At 37.8% G+C, this 16,670-nt stretch overlaps 1 protein-coding gene across 11 annotated transcripts in view; it reads left to right on the forward strand.

Moving 5' to 3' along the window:
- Positions 1-16,670, forward strand: part of Tut4 (terminal uridylyl transferase 4) — a 116,484-nt gene that overhangs the window by 43,782 nt on the left and 56,032 nt on the right. For 9 of the 11 annotated variants that reach the window (XM_076564701.1, XM_076564702.1, XM_076564703.1 and 6 more), the window contains exons 8-13: positions 3,046-3,115; positions 5,748-5,874; positions 10,848-10,967; positions 11,208-11,420; positions 15,083-15,257; positions 15,876-16,573. In XM_076564701.1, coding sequence (XP_076420816.1) covers positions 3,046-3,115; positions 5,748-5,874; positions 10,848-10,967; positions 11,208-11,420; positions 15,083-15,257; positions 15,876-16,573 — 1,403 coding nt within the window. The remainder of the gene's footprint in view (positions 1-3,045; positions 3,116-5,747; positions 5,875-10,847; positions 10,968-11,207; positions 11,421-15,082; positions 15,258-15,875; positions 16,574-16,670) is intronic. The other 2 variants (XM_015996477.3, XM_076564700.1) reach the window with 1 other exon arrangement.

Genomic DNA, 16,670 nt, shown 5'->3' on the forward strand with positions numbered 1-16,670 from the left:
GATGGAACCCAGGGCTTTGCACTAGACTAATGTTCTGTCAGTGAGCTACAGTCCAGTCACTATCCTAGTTTTGCTTTCTGTGGTTTCAGTTAACCTGAATTCAACTACAATCTGAAAATCAGGTAGAACGTTCTATAAACAAGGAATTCCTCAGTTAAAAAAAACAAAAACAAAAACAAAAAACTACTTATTTTATGTGTGTGGTGTTTTACCTGCATGTATACGTGTACACCATGTGTGTGCCTTGTGCCTGCAGAGGTCAGAAGAGAGTGTCTGATCCCCTGGAACTAGAGTTAAGGATGGATGTGAGCCAGTATGTGGATGTTGTGAACTGAACCCAGGTCCTTGTTAAGAACAAGTGCTCTTAACCACTCAGCTATCTCTCTAGCCCTTCCGTATTCCATTCTCAGTGGCTCCATCAATTTATCTTTTAGTGGCTGTCTAGTTACCAAGTTATTACATTTCCTACAGTATCATGTACAGAAGAAGGTCCATATTCATATAACTGATTATGTTGTAATTTCTCTGTTCTACTTAGTATTCCTGCTAATCTTTTACAATGCCTAATTTATTTATTAAACTTTTTCAAATGCATGTATGATTAAGAAAAAATGAGTATTTACAGTGTTTGATACCACTTCAGGTTGCAGATATTTACTGGTGTTTTAGAAAGTATTTCTTTTAGTTAAAAGGGAACAACTATGTTATGAGCATTTCATGTGTAAATGAAGATAAATAGTCTTCATCTTATTGAAAAGTCACTCATGAAGGAAAATTAGGGAGAGATGCAGAATAAAGATTCGGTTATGCATTGTGTATACACACTCCGTTTCCACTTGATTTGTTTGTTCTTTTTGTTTGTTTGTTTTGTTCTTGTTGTTGTTGGTTTTTCAAGACAGGCTTTCTCTTTGTAGCCCTAGCTGTCCTGGAACTTGCTTTGTAGACCAGACTGGCCTCGAACTCACAGAGATACACCTGCCACTGTCCCCTGCATGCTGGGATTAAAGATATGTGCCACCAATCCTGGCTATGTTCTTTACATTTGAAACAATAGTCCACCTGAATTTGTGATAGTAGCCTAATGTAATCATTTATGTTACATCAGCTGAGTCATACCAAGTAGCTTTTCCATGTTACTTGTCTGGAATGCTTTTGTAAGAAAGGATATTTACATAGATAAAAATAAAAAGAGTATGGTGTTTCAAATCAACCCCCAGTACATATATTTAAAGACTGGTAAACTAGCTGGCTCATTCTTCTCTGCCTGCCTTTTTTTTGTTATAATTATTTAGGGGTGTGTATGTGCGTGGCATTTGTGACATTTTTGGTGTACATGATAGTTGTTCTTTCCTTACCATGTAGGTTTCTGGAATTGAACTCAGGTTGTCAGGCTTGGAAGCACGGGCCTTTGTTAGCTGAGTTATCTTATTAGTTCATTATTTATGAACTTCTTGTTGACGTTGTTGTACTGGGAAATTAGTTTATAAGGAATGATGTAGGGATATTTTAGTAGAGTTGCTTTTGTTAATAAATACTTGTTTCTAATTACATAAAAACTTTAAAACATTATAGGTAAACATACAAGGTAGGCATAATGGCTTTGACCTCTTAAGAGTTATTGAGAAGTGTCAGCCCATTATAAATATATATTCACATGAGAGATCATCTTAAGTCATAAAATGTAGGTTTAAAATTTTTTTTTTTTCTGAGACAGGGTTTCTCTGTGTAGCTTTGGAGCCTGTCCTGGAACTCACTTTGTAGACCAGTCTGGCCTTGAACTCACCTGGCTCTGCCTCCCAAGAGCTGGGATTAAGGCATGCGCCACCACCACTGCTAAAATTAAATTTTACTTAATGTCTTCATCTTATCCTCTAGAAATCTGTCATCTACAAGATCTGTTTTCATATTTGCATTCCAAACCCCTCATTGAGCTTTTTGGGTCTTAAGTTACTGCCATATTCACTGTGTGTAATGGTATTTCTGACATAATGGGTTTCCAGTACATAATTCTAAATTATTAATCATCCCATCAAATACTACTAGAGATTTTCATTGAGGTTTTTTTCCCCCCAAATGAAAGGTCAATCCATTTATCTTTACTTAAAGTATTTTATTTATTTATTTGTTTGTTTGTTTACTTTTTGGTTTTTCAAGACAAAGTTTCTCTGTACACAGAGAAATGAATACAGGTTTTGGTACCTGTCCTGGATCTGCCTTCCTCTGCCTCCCAAGTGCTGGGATTAAGGGCGTGCACCACAACCGCCCCGCCTATTTTTAATTTTTAAGTTAAATTTGTATTATATACCTGTGAATGTTTGTGGGTGGGTAGGTGCTTGCATGCATTTGGAAGTCAGAGGACAACTTGTAGGAATTGGTTCTCTTCTTCCATCACAAGGGTGCTGGGGACTGAACTTTTCCTCTGGGGCCATCTCCCCATACCCTGAAATGATATTTATGACTTGAGATCTACTTTAGTGATAGACTATGTCCCATCTCACCCCCCCCACCCCACCCCCACCCCCCCCCCCCGCCACACACACACACACACATTAATTCTTCCTAAGAAGCTTTCATTAGGTAAATTTTGGAAAAATTAATTGGGTGAGGCCAAGAGTTGTACTTGAATGGCAAAGCATAAGTTCTCCTATGGCTGTAGCCCTCAGAAGTAAGTGATGTCCCCTCTTTGCTGTGTATCTGTAAAGTTTGTCTACTTACTTGGAAATATTCAAACTTTTAGGGATGTTAAAAGCCCTTTGTTCTTAAGGTGCTTCTAATTTCCAAACAGTATTTAAGACTATACTCATGGTTTGTAGTATAAACAGATGATTCCGGGAAAGGTAAGAGATTCTTTTGATTCTTAATATTTTCATAATAAGAAGAGTGGGTTATTCCACAGAAATGAGAATGATTTTTAGAATGAAATTGTTACTGGGTTATCCCACAGAGGTAGTGAGAGTTATTTTTAGAATGGAACTGTTATTTACTGTTTACTAATTAATACTTAGAGATGTTGACATTAACTTACTTCCCCCTCCCTCTTATTAGCATTATATGTAGATGTGGAATCTGATTTTCATGCTAAAGTTCCTGTTGTGGTGTGCAAAGATCGGAAAAGGTTGGTAATGAAGAAAATAAGGTATTTATGAAAACAAACCTTGGGCAGAGAAGATGGCGCAGTGGGTAAAGTGTTTGCTGCACAGTGTGAGACATAAGGACTTGAGTTTGGGTCCCTAGTGATGAGATAACAAGCTGGACAAACCTACTTCTGGAAAAGACAGGGAGCCCCTAGAGGCTTGCTGGGCAGCCAGCCTATCCAAAATGTCGGGCTTCAGGTTCAGTGAGGGACCTGTTTTAAACAAGAAGGGGAGCAATAGTCAAAGATACTCAACGTGAACCTCTGGCCACCACACACATTTGTGAATGTACCCATGCATGTTTGTGTACACACACGCGCACGCACGCACACACGCCAACAAGATGGCTCATTTACCACATAAAAGTTCCATTCCTTGTATCCCATGTAAGCCATTGTTCATACACTCACACCCATCATTAAAACAATGAAAAAACTACAGAGAACCAAATTTGTGGCGAACATTTCCAAGAGAAGAAATTGTGTGTCTTAGATTTCTCATTAGGTTAATATGACCATACTAGTTGTCATTTATTAAAGCATACCAAATGCATGTGAACAAGAAATTGAGCTAGCAGAGTTAAAACACTCTAGGTCAAACTTTCTTTTTATTTCTTTCCCTTCCTTTTCTCCTCTCCTTCCCTTTCCTTCCCTTTCCTCCCCTCCCCTCTCCCCCTCTCCTCTCCCCTCCTCTTCCCTTTCCTCCCCTTCTCTTCTTTTCTGCCTAAACTCAATTACTCAACCATCAATACCAACAGCATTTACTTTTGTGTAAGTACTGTATTGCTGTGGAGATACAAAAATTGAAGAAGTAGCCAGTCGTGATAAGGTTTTACTGCCTGTTATAATCTAGGGGCTGGCAAGATGCTTATTAGGTAAGAGAACTTGCTGCCAAGCCTGAAGAACTGAGCTTTCCTTGAGACATACGTGGTAAAAAGAGACAACTGACTCCTGAAGGTTGTCTCCTGCCCTTCTTTAAGTATGTGCGTGCATGTGTACACACACATACACAAGATAAATAATTAAGAAATACTTTATTTACAATCTATTTTTCATTTAATGAGCATGATTCATTGCCCTTCTAGTCAGATGTCTGTAGGACTGAAAGGGTAGAAGTACCTTTGAAAATGGAGAAATAACTGGGTGTGGTGGTGCACTTGTGAGGCAGAGGCAGAGGATCTCTGATTTTGAGGCCAGCCTTGTGTACAGAGCAAGTCACAGACCAGCCAAGGCTACATAGTGAGTCCTTGTCTCAAAAAAATGAAAAAAAGAAAGGAAGGGAGGAAGAAAAGGAACTAAATACTACTTGAGATCAACATGGGAAAAAATACAAGGTCAAACATTCTTCTGTTGATTATTAAGTTGTTTTTCTTGTAGTCTAAGATTTTGTGTTTTATTTAAATTCAAAAGTTTTTGTGGAGATCTAGTTCAAATTCCTTATTTTGGATTTTAAAATATTTTATTATTGTATGTGTTTGTTTGCATCCCATGAGTGTGAAGGTCAGAAGACAACTTTATAGTGTTGGTTTTCTCCTTCAAAGCATTGCATGGGTTCTGGGATTGGTTCTAAAGATTGAACTGAGGTCTTCAGGCTTACTTGGCTAGTTAAGCCATCTTGCCAGCCCAACTTCCTTATTTTCCAAATCAGAAAATTGAGACTGGGAGAGGGTAAGCATTTGTCCAAATTTATATCATTTAAGACAAAATCAATAATGGAATGTAGGCATTTGACTTCTAATAGGTCAAATCAAAACAGGAAACAGTATTTTTCATATTGTATCAAATTGCCTGTGTGTTGACAGAGAGCTTCAGATTAATTTTTCTTTTTGCTACTCCACCTCCCTTCCCCGGGATAGTCTCCACTGTATTCTTCTCATTCCTGTTTTCACTATTCAAAAGCATGAGTCATGGATTAATAGGTAAATTCACTTGAAAGTAACAACAAAATTATGAAAGCTTGATTAAGAAATTAGAGTTGAGAATTATAGCTAGTAAATTAATTTTTAAATTTTGTCATGTACAAAGCCAAGAGAAGTATGCTATCTTAATTGACATTGAAGATGTTAGTGTCATTGGTGGCTTAAGCTTGTAATCTTAGCTTGGGCTTTATAGCAAGAGTCTGTCCTTACATCTTCCAAACATGTGGGCTGATAAGATGGCTCCATGGGTAAAATTGCTTGTCTCAAAACCTGCCCATCTGAAAAAAACAAACAAACAAACAAACAAAAAAACCCTGCCCATCTGAGCTTGTTCTGTGAGACCCATATGAAAGAAGCAGAGAACAACTTCCACCAATTTTCCTTTGACTTCCGTGTGCATGCCATGGCAACATATGTTTATATACAATAAGTAAAGGAGCAGAAGAAATGTTTCACTGTGACTTAAAACAGTTATTATATGTGTATCTTTGTGGATACTAGAAACAGATCTGAAGTCTTCTGCAAGAACAGCACAGGCTCTTAACTGCTGCACCATTTCTCCAGTCTCAATAATAACTTTTCTGGTTATTAAAGTATGGTGACTGAAAAGGATAGCCTCTGGGTTTTTGAAGCTATTAAAGGTATTAATTAAAGCAGAGGTATTAATACAAGCAAACTTTGTTTCTCATTCACAGTGGTTTACTATGTAGAGTGAGTGCAGGAAATGATATGGCATGTCTCACTACTGACTTACTTGCTGCTCTTGGCAAAGTGGAACCTGTCTTCACTCCCTTAGTGTTAGCCTTTCGCTATTGGGCTAAGGTAAGTAGAACAGAAGAAAATAAGTCAAGCTTTTTCTTGTTCTGACATATAAATTATAACATGGAGTAGGAAATAGTTGTCTGTTGCATACAGAAAACCATGTGTCTGGTTCCATCATGGACATCAAAATAAGGTCTCCTAGGCATGTAGGTTCCTTTTTCCAGCCCTCACTGGATGCTTGAAACTGTAGATGATAATGAGCCATTATATATATTATTTTTTCCTTTATTCACATCTGTGGTAAGATAAGATAATAAAATAGGACATTTATGACAGTGCAATGCATTAAGTTATTTGAAACTTGTAAATTATTTGCTTTTGGAATTTTCCATTTAATTTATATACATTTTTTCCCCCAAACTTACTTACTTTATGTGTACAAGTATTTTGCTCCCATATATGTCTTGGATGCCTGGAATCTGGGGAGGTCAGAAGAGGATGTTGAAACCCCTGGTACCGGAGTTATAGAAAATGGTGAGCTGTCATGTGGGTGCTGGGAATTAAACCCAGGTCCTCTACGAGAACAGCAAGTGTTCTTAACCATCCAAATCATCTCTAGCCATTATTTTTTAAAACACTTTATTTTTTACTTACGTCAGTTTTAAAGAATGAATTCTCATTCATCCTAGGCAAGGGCTCTGCCACGGATCTACAGTCTGAACCCTCTCTTCAATGTTTTTGAATCACAGTTGACTAAGGGGAACTGCAAGTTTAGAAAGTAGAGCTATGAATAATGGCCACTATGATACAGAATTACTGTGTTGCATTGGGATTTTTAATTGTCATTCCTTTTTTATACTACAGAAATGTGCTCTTGCTGGGTGGTGGTGGTGCACACCTTTAATTCCAACACTTGGGAGGCAGAGGCAGGTCGATCTCTGTGAACCCGAGGCCAGCCCAGTGTAGAGTGAGTTCCAGGACAGCCAGGACTACACAGAGAAACCCTGTCTTGAAAAACTAAAAAATGAAAGAGATAGAAAAGAAATGTTCTCTTTTTGTCTTTTCTATTTATGTGTACTGATAACAATTGTTTGTGATTGTGGGTGCACAGATGACATGGCATGTGTATAGAAGTTACCAGTCAACTTTCCCCTCCTCCACTGTGGGTTCCAAGCTTTGAACTCGGGCCATCAGATTGTGGCAAGTGCTTTTATCTGCTGAGCCATTTCTCCTTTATTTTTAATGCAGGTTGAGAGGTTTATTTTATTTATTTTTTTAAAATTTATTGGAAATAATAAACTGTGGCCTAGGGTCTTTTGTTTGTTTGGTTGGTTTTTTTTTGGGGGGGGGGGTTGAGACAGGGTTTCTCTGTAGCTTTGGAGCTCGTCCTGGACTATCTCTGTAGACCAGGCTGGCCTCGAACTCACAGAGATCCGCCTGCCTCTGCCTCCCGAGTGCTGGGATTACAGGTGTGAGCCACCACCGCTCGGCTTGTTTTTTTTTTAATAATTTATTTGACTTTATTTTATGTGCATTGTTGTAAAGGTGTTCGATCCCCTAGAACTGGAGTTACAGACAGTTATGAGCTGCCATGTGGGTGCTTGGAATTGAACCCAGATCCTCTGGAAGAGCAGCCAGTGCTCCTTAGCCCTGAGCCATCTCTCCAGCCCCTTGTTTTTATGAGAGCTAAAATAGTAATATTTTTCATACAGAGCTTTTCTCTTTTTTGTTATGTATCCCTGACTGATCTGGAATTTGGACAAGCTTGTCTCAAACTTGGGACAGTCTTCCTGCCTCTGCCTCCTAAGTGGTGCGATCACAAACCACCATATCCAGTTGCCTTACAGGCATTCTTTTACTCAATAAAACAAGTAAACTGTGTTTAAAAATATATATAAATGATACTTTTTTTTTCCCCCCATATAGGGCCTAGCTGGTTAGCCAATGCTAGTCTTAAGCTTGCTATATATCCCATGCCCGTGCTGGCCTTGAATTTGAAATCCTCCTCACTCAGCTTCTTGAGTGATGGGATTATAGGTGTGTGCCACTACTTCTCATTTCTTAAATAAGGTATTCTGAATTAAAAACAACAAAAAAAGTAATCTTACAAGCTTTGTTTCTAAAGTGGCTTTTAGCATGGTTTATTGTCTTGGTACTTGATACATAATTGTGTCTCAACATACCAGTCATTCTAGAGCACTGGAACAGTGAGCTGCAGAATGGTCCATTCCTGTTTTGACACAATAATGTTCTTCATTTGGGGCAGTTGTGTTTTCATGTACTTCATTTTCCTAATTTACTATAAGAAACCTAGACATAATTGCTGGTATATTTTTTACAAGTTTCTTTTAATTTAAGGTTTTGGAACATTTTTGTTTCTCTTGAAACTTTATAGTCACATTTGCTTATTGAAAAATAGGTTATGATTTGGGGTTTAAAAAAAATTTAGCATATAATAAATTTTTCTCATATCACGGATAAGAAATGATAGTTGATTGTTTCCTTACTTATTAATTACTATTTTATATATGTTACTGAATATTATACTGTAATTCTAGTATCTTTATTTTATTTTATTTATTTTTTTCATTTTCAAGACAGAGTTTCTCTGTGTAACTGCCCTGGTTGTTCTAGAACTCAGTCTGTAGACCAGGCTGGCCTCAGCAGAGATCTGTCTGCCTCTGCCTCCCAAGTGCTGGTATTAAAGGCGTGCGCCACCACGCCCAGCTTATAAAATCATGTCTAATTCCAGAGGAGAAAGTTAGTAGGGAAGCAGATGGCTCAATACATGCAAATATTATAAAATGTTACTATAATAAATAAAATCATCTTAAGTAGAAGACTACTAACTAGTTGGGGAGGGATTTGGAGGTGGCTTTGGCTGCTTTCTTGGTGAGGGAAATTTAAGCAATTTTCTCCATTGGGAGAAACTCCCATCACCAGATACTGACTGACCCTCACAGTTTAGGCAAAATAGTCTATAGAAACCAGTTCTTTATGGCACATGATATTCCCAGAGGTAAGAGTTGAGCAGGGCCAATACACTACTTAATTCTAGCACTTGGAGATCTACGGTAAGAGAATTGCTAGTTTAGGGCCGGCCTGGGTTATATAGTGAGTGTCTTATCTCAGATATAACCAGAGTTGGACAGGGAAGATAGTTAGCACCTCCCCCCACAAACCCTGCAAATATATCATAGGAATCCTAAGAAGCATTCCATCCGAACACTGAGCTTGTACACTGAGGACCTGCTTCACCCTGGCATCTGGAATAGTTAATGCATTTTGGAATATGGGAAGGAAGGGAACTGGATTTACTTCAGGATCTCCCAGGTTCACACAGCACAGATGCCTCCCTTTAACATCTGTGTTGGGCAGACATTTGTCACTCAGGTAGAGATGTGACTAAAGATGAGCAGTGGGTTATGTTGGGGTTTGGGGTGGTTAAAACACCCTGACCTCAAAGATAGGGAATCATAATCTTGCAAACCCGATGTCTATGCTGTTTCTGCTCCTGTTCCTTCTGCTGGTATATTCATTAGGATTGGGTCTTGTCTTTGACCAGAAGGGCAACAGGCTGAGGTAGGGTCCCTTTGAGTTACCAGGGGTCTAGGTGCAGCAGGGAAGGCAGAGGATGAAAGCAGAAGTTCTCTAAGTGATGGTGTGGAGCAGGAGGGCAAGAAAGAATGTGAGAACATGGACCTGCAAGGTCTGGTGCTGATGGGTAAGGTTCAATGGCCTTTTGGCAGAGCAGGAAAGAAAGCTCATGTTTTGATGCAGCACATGGAGGGTGGCTATAATAGCCAGGTCTTTGTTGGGGTTGTGGATGAAATGGCACTTCAAGGTCATAGGCATAATAGTCCTGGAAAGGAGATCTTGTGGTAGAGTTTCATCCTGTACTTGGGAGTGGCAATTGGCTGGTGTTGCTCACCTAGACTATGAACCAACTGGCACTCAGGACCATAGTAACAGCATTCACTCTTAGAGATAGTCAGAGCTCAGTCTTGTAGTGAGAGGAGCTAAGTGAGGATACAAAGTGCCTGCTAAGGGATGAGGGTATCTAGCTATAGCTTTGGCTCTCTAATAGGCTGGTAGAGTGGCTAGTTAGGTAGGAAGTGACCCCAGACAAGATGGAATAAGAAGAATTTGTGCTTCAAAGTACTGAGGCCTTAATTCTTTGGGGTCAGATGGCAGATCAGAATGCAGTAACAGAGACCCTCATAGATAGTAGAGATCCATGGTGGCATCACTTGTCATGTAGTTTAGGTTGAAAGTATGAGCACTAAGGTCAGTCTCTGTCCTTTTCTTTTTTGTCCTTTTAAGTAGTTAATAATACATTCTTTGAGTTCTGGTGATAGGTAGTGTTATAGATAAAACCTTTTAAATCAAAACCTTTTAAATCAAGGTAACAAAACTTTAGTTTTATCATTAGTCAGTTCTAGTCAAGTTACCTGATTTTGTTAATTTTTTATTAAAGAATTATGTTTAAAATTTAAATCTTTAGATTTTAAGTTTTTTATTTTTAATTTTGACTTCTTTGGGATGGGGTCTCTCTGTTATATATCTCTTGGAACTCACTCATATATTTGTCTTGGAACTCACTATGTAGACCTTGAGCTAGCAGAGATCTACCTCCGTATACCTCTCAAGTAATGGGATTAAAGGTGTATGCCGCTGTGCCCGGCCTTATTTGTATTTTCTAACCAGTGTTTGACATCTAAAAAGAGGTCATTGGATTTTAAAAGGTTTTTCTTCCCTGATGTGATAGTATACACCGGTAATTGCATTATTTGGGGGTGGGGGGTGGGTGAGTATGGTAAGATGCTTGGAATTTCAAGGATAGACTACACAGTAAAACCCTGTATCAAATAAAGTGGGGTGTATGTGCAGTGAACTAGTAACATGAGGTAATATATTCTGGATGGTGAGATTTCAGATTATTTCTTAAGTTTCATTGTTGTTTGGACAAGCTACTTGTACTATGAAAATTGAAGAAAGCTAAATACTAGGACTTTTTCCTTTTGATTTTGCAGTTGTGCTATATTGACTCCCAAACTGATGGTGGAATCCCTTCTTACTGCTTTGCTTTAATGGTGATGTTTTTTCTTCAACAAAGAAAACCCCCTCTTCTTCCTTGCTTACTTGGAAGTTGGGTAAGCATGAATTTGTGGTGTATATGTGCATGTATATATTTATATATATGTATGTATATATATAGTTCTTGCTGAGTGTTGTGCTCAAACATTTTAAGGTGGAATTCTGGTTTCTCTATCTTTTTCTTTTCTCTTTCTCTCTCTCTCTCTCTCTCTCTCTCTCTCTCTCTCTCTCTCTCTCTCTCTCTTTTTTTTTTTAATAATTTTTCTACTACCAATTTGGAATGCCTTTTCATATAGATTGAAGGCTTTGACCCAAAAAGAATGGATGACTTTCAGCTGAAGGGCATAGTAGAAGAGAAGTTTGTGAAGTGGGAATATAATTCAAGTAGTGCAACTGAGAAAAACTTAATTGCTGATGAAAACAAAGCTAAGGCAGACCAACCAAAAGATGATACCAAGAAGACAGAAACAGACAACCAAAGTAATGCCATGAAGGAAAAACATGGCAAAGTAAGCTTTTTGTTTTTTATTTTTGACTTTTCTATCTGTAGAATTTATGATACCTTCAAGTGAAACTATTTGACTAGTAGTAGATTGACCTCTTGGCCTCATTTTCCTCATCTATAAAGTGAGGGGTTGATCTGGTTTAGTTTTTGGTACTGAGATTTGTTGAATCTTATGAATTGTTTGAATTATATCAAGGTAATTCTGTTTTCTTTTTCATTTAAACCAGCAAAATTCCTTTTATGAGTTAGGTTTTCATTAAGATTTAAGGATAGTGTAAATTATGTGGCCAGATTGGATAGAGAAATAAATTTTTTGCTCTATGAGGAGATGGCTTTCTTAATCAATTCAGCATGCATTTATTAAAGACCTGCTGTGTTTCAGACATTTTCCTGAGTGCTAGACAACCAGAGGCAAGGAGACATGGTAGTCCAAGAATATAGATGCACTGTTGTTTGAAATGGTTGCTCTACTTAACACTGAATTGTTGTAGTTCCCTGGATTCACTTTATTATTTTAGAGAGGTATCTTTCTCTTTCTTCAACAATCATCTACTCTTTTCTCAAAGCATCAATACTCCCAGTTAATGATCTTGCTTTTTAGTTTACTGAGAACACTGAAACAATAAAAAGAGGACTTACACACTCACCATCATCTCTGTCATTTATATTCATATTCTGCCTTGCTACCTCTTTTCCTAAAGGAACTTCCCATGTCGTAGTCTAAATGCATCTTTCCCATTGCCTTTTGAATTATTTCAGAATATATTTCTTTAGCAGTTTTCTTTCTTTCCTGAATTGTCAGTTTTTAATCTTTCATCAAGCATTCTTCTGTTTCTCCCATTTTACAGACGAATGTTAAGTACCTTCCCTCTCAACTATTGCCTGTTTTCCCTTTGTAGTAAAACTAGAACTGTTTATAGTTCCTACTTCCCATGTTTCTGTGTCTCCTTAATTCACATTATTACTCTGCCCAAACTTAAATCGTTAGCTTCTATTTTGTTAAATTTCATTGTTACTTAAAATTCTGTCTTTGACATGGCAACATTTTCCAGTTGATTATTTCCTTGGAATAATTTCAGTATACCACACCTGTAGCTGCTTAGTCCTCGTCAGTTTCCTTTGCTAATTACTCAGTTAACATTGAAGTGTTATGAACCTGGTTTATGATCTCTCTTTTTCTTTTTTCTTTGAAGATTTTGTTATTATTATGTTTTATATGTATTGGTATTTCGCCTGCATGTATGTCTGTGTGAGAAAGCCAATCTGCTGGCTCTGGAGTTACAAACAGTTGTAAGCTGCCATGTGGGTGCTGGGAATTGAACCTGAGTCCTCTGGAAAGAGCAGCCAGTGCTTTTTACTGCTGAGCCCTCTCTCCAGCCCAATTTCTTTTTCTGGTTTATCTACTTTCTTGCGGTAGGTGATCCTGTCCAGTCCATTTGATTTTAAGTGCCATTTGTTGGATGACAAAGTCTTCTTTCTTGAACTATGTAATTATATCTAGCTGCCTATTTAGTGTCATCTTAAGTATCTTGCTATGTCTAAACTGAACTTTGGATGTTACTCTCAAACTTGAAATTTTTCATGTTTCATCAGTTGATGGTACTTTGTCTTTTCAAGTATTTTGTTTAAAACTTTAGAGACATCCTTTATTCCTTTCTTTCATGAATACCCTATATCAAGTATGTCACAAAATCTTGAATCCTGTTATTTTTACTTCAAAATATATCCAGAATTCCTCACCTTTAACTGTATACTGTTACCATCCTGGTCCTAGCCACTATTATCCTGGCCTGGATTTTTGCCACTGTCTTCTAACATTCCTACATGTACTTTCACCCTTTATCTGTACTCAGCAACGTAATAATCTGAGTGGTTGTTAAAAATTTAAGTCAGACTGGGCAGTGGTGGCGTACACCTTTAATCCCATCGCTCGGGAGGCAGTGTCTGGTGGATCTCTGAGTTCCAGGCCAGCCTGGTCTACAAAGTGAGTTCTAGGACAGCAAGGACTAAACAGAGAAACCTTGTTTTGAAAAACATAAAAGAAGTTGTCAGATATTGCACTTGTCCTTACACAAAAATGTTTCAGTTGTTTTCTCATTTCATTTAGATTGAAAAAGCAAATAGTTATTGGATTCTTCCTTGCTTCTTCTTCTACTACGCTAACTTTTAGTGTTTTCCTCCTTCCTCCTCCTCTACTTTCTTTCCTTCCTGTGATGCTGAAAATCACATGGTTTTCTTTTTAAAGCTGGTCACTCTTTTGTGTTATATATGTTTATCTGTTCCCCATTCCTACAACACATTTCTCTTTTCATCAGGTCAGGATTTCTTGACAAAACTGATCAGACACTCAGTTTAACACTGTTAATTTTCCTCTTCTTGTATCCCCACCCCTTTTGTTATGTTCAACTTTTCCCCCCATGGTACTTAGCTGCTTCTAACTTAATTATTTAGTCTTCCTATCAAGTATGTTTGTTTTCTTTTATTGGTCCATGAAGGCAATGACCTTGGCTTCTTCCTTCCCAAAGATCATCCCAAATCCCACCTTAGCATTTAATTTTTAATGCAATTGTCAAAATCATCTCTCTGTCCTAACAGTCTATAGTTGGACCTCTCCTCCTTTGGGTGGCAGTATTGTGTAGGGTTTCACAACACAGACACAGTAGCCAGGATGTCTTCAGTCAGATCCTTCCTCTGTAGTGTGTGCTTCATAGAATTGTTAATGTAGGTTTAGGTTTTAGAAGTGTGAATAAGGATGGTAGGTATTCTGTGAAATCACACATAAATGTGAGTTTTCTTTATTATGATATCCCTAGCACAAATCCAGGAACATAGTAGGTTCTAAAGAAATGTTTGCTGAATGACAGAATTTTTTTTTTTTTTTAATTTTGAAAGTAAATTTTGCAACACGAATTGTAATAGCTATCCAGTAGTTTACAACCTTGACTGTGCATGAGGTTCACTGCAAAGAGCTTTAAAACATTTTAAAGGATAGCCGGGCGGTGGTGGCGCACGCCTTTAATCTCAGCACTCGGGAGGCAGAGGCAGGCGGATCTCTGTGAGTTCGAGGCCAGCCTGGTCTCCAAAGCGAGTTCCAGGAAAGGCGCAAAGCTACACAGAGAAACCCTGTCTCGAAAAACAAAAAACAAACAAACAAACAAAAATTTTAAAGGATAAGTGCCTCAGGAGGTTGTATCTTGAGCTAGAATCTAGCATGCATTACAGGATGAAACCCTGTCTCAAGCTCATATACCTACTTTAAAAAGAAAAAAGAAAAAAAGAAAAAAAAGCCCTACAAGGATTGGAGATGCTACTCAGTGGCACAGCATTTGCTTAACATTGTGCAAGCCCACACACTTACACATACAGAAACCCTAATCATCAGTCCAGACATCACAGATCAGTTAAATTAGATTCTTAGTGGTATGGAATTTCATGCTCACCTGGTGATTGTTATGTGCAGTCAAACTTGATAGTCACTGGCTTAATGAAAAAACACAGAATTCCTTGAATTTCTGTAATTCAAACTGACTTTTTTTTTGCTTTTGCTTTTGGAAATGCTTTCTTTATGCCTGTTTTTGAAAATATACATTTAAATTTTTTTCTAATTAACAACTTACTGATTTTATAACTTTGAGAAACTTTAATGAAAAGTATTTTCTCTTCCAGTCTCCTTTAACATTGGAATCACCAAATCAGGTACCCTTGGGACAGTTGTGGTTGGAGTTGCTAAAATTTTACACACTGGATTTTGCTTTGGAGGAATATGTCATATGTGTACGGATACAGGATATTCTAACAAGGGAGAACAAGAACTGGCCTAAAAGACGAATAGCCATTGAAGGTGAGATGATATGTTTGTTGTACATGTGTGAGCTGTTTTGTGTGTGTGCTCCTTACCATCTAACACTGTATTCAAAATGACAATTGATATTGCCTGGGTTCCCCATCAAATTCCAAGCACATAATTATGCTATGACAGAAAGCCAGATGTAGTTGTTTATTCCTGCAATCACAGCACTTGGGGGGCTTAGGCGAGGGAATTGCCATATTGAGTTTAGTTCAGCTTGGGCTAAGAGTAAGATCATGGTTTTAAAAGACACTGTGACAAGAAATGAAGTTGTTACTATGGGCCCTGGAAGTTGAAGTGTTCATTCGGTGGCAGTGTATAGGGAAGCAGAGTGGCACAGCTTCTAGTAATAGGATTGACACTAATTACTGAGTGGACTAGAGCTATTCTCTTATAAATCAATTTTTCCCTTCTAGATTTTCATTTTATGGAAGAAACAAAAGATACCACATTTGTCTTTCTTCTGCTCTGTTTTCTAGAACTCATTAGGATCCTAGGTTAGAAAACTTATAAACTCTGTTTATATTGTAGCTATTAAAACCTGTTTGTGTAAGCGTGGAAATGTAATTTGCTAGTAGAAATTTAGCCATTGATCATTTTCTTTTTCACTAGATCCATTTTCAGTCAAGAGGAATGTTGCACGGAGTTTAAACAGCCAGCTTGTTTACGAATATGTTGTGGAGAGATTCAGGGCAGCTTATCGGTATTTTGCTTGTCCTCAAAGGAAGGGCGGAAATAAATCTTCAGTGGATTTCAAGAAAAAAGAGAAGGGGAAAATAAGCAATAAGAAACCAGTGAAATCTGATTGTATGGCGACCAACTGTTGCATTCATCTTGGAGAAAGTGCAGAAAAAGTAAATGCAGAAAGAGGTCAACCTGTTAAGGATGATGAAATGGAGTTTACATCACAGAGATGTATTGTTGACAAAGACAATTTGTTGGTAAATGAACTAGGTTTGGCTGACCATGGACAAGATTCTTCATCTCTTTCTACTGCCAGTGAAGGTAGTGAATTAGAGCAAAAATCAGTTGAGAAACAAGGTGATTTTACACCTTCAGAAACTTCTTTAAAGAAGGAACTCATCCAGTGTAATTACATTGGGTCCCCTGATGGAGCTGAATCTGCGGGAACAGACTGCAGATCAAATTCAGAAATGGAAAGTTCACATCAGATTGTGTGCAACAACGTATCTGCTACCTCTTGCAACTGCAAAGCTACAGAAGTTGCTTCTGACTTTATTGATGATGATAACCTCCCTTCCCAGGAATTGTATTATGTGTTTGATAAGTTTATTTTAACCTCTGGCAAGGTAGGATACAGTAAACAATTGGTAAAACTTTGTCGTTACTATATGCCTATTGATAGTTTTTAGATTTATTAATAGTAACATAAAATAGCTTCTATGG

The sequence above is a fragment of the Peromyscus maniculatus genome, chromosome 2 (genome assembly GCF_049852395.1).
Source record: "Peromyscus maniculatus bairdii isolate BWxNUB_F1_BW_parent chromosome 2, HU_Pman_BW_mat_3.1, whole genome shotgun sequence".
NCBI lineage: Eukaryota > Metazoa > Chordata > Mammalia > Rodentia > Cricetidae > Peromyscus > Peromyscus maniculatus.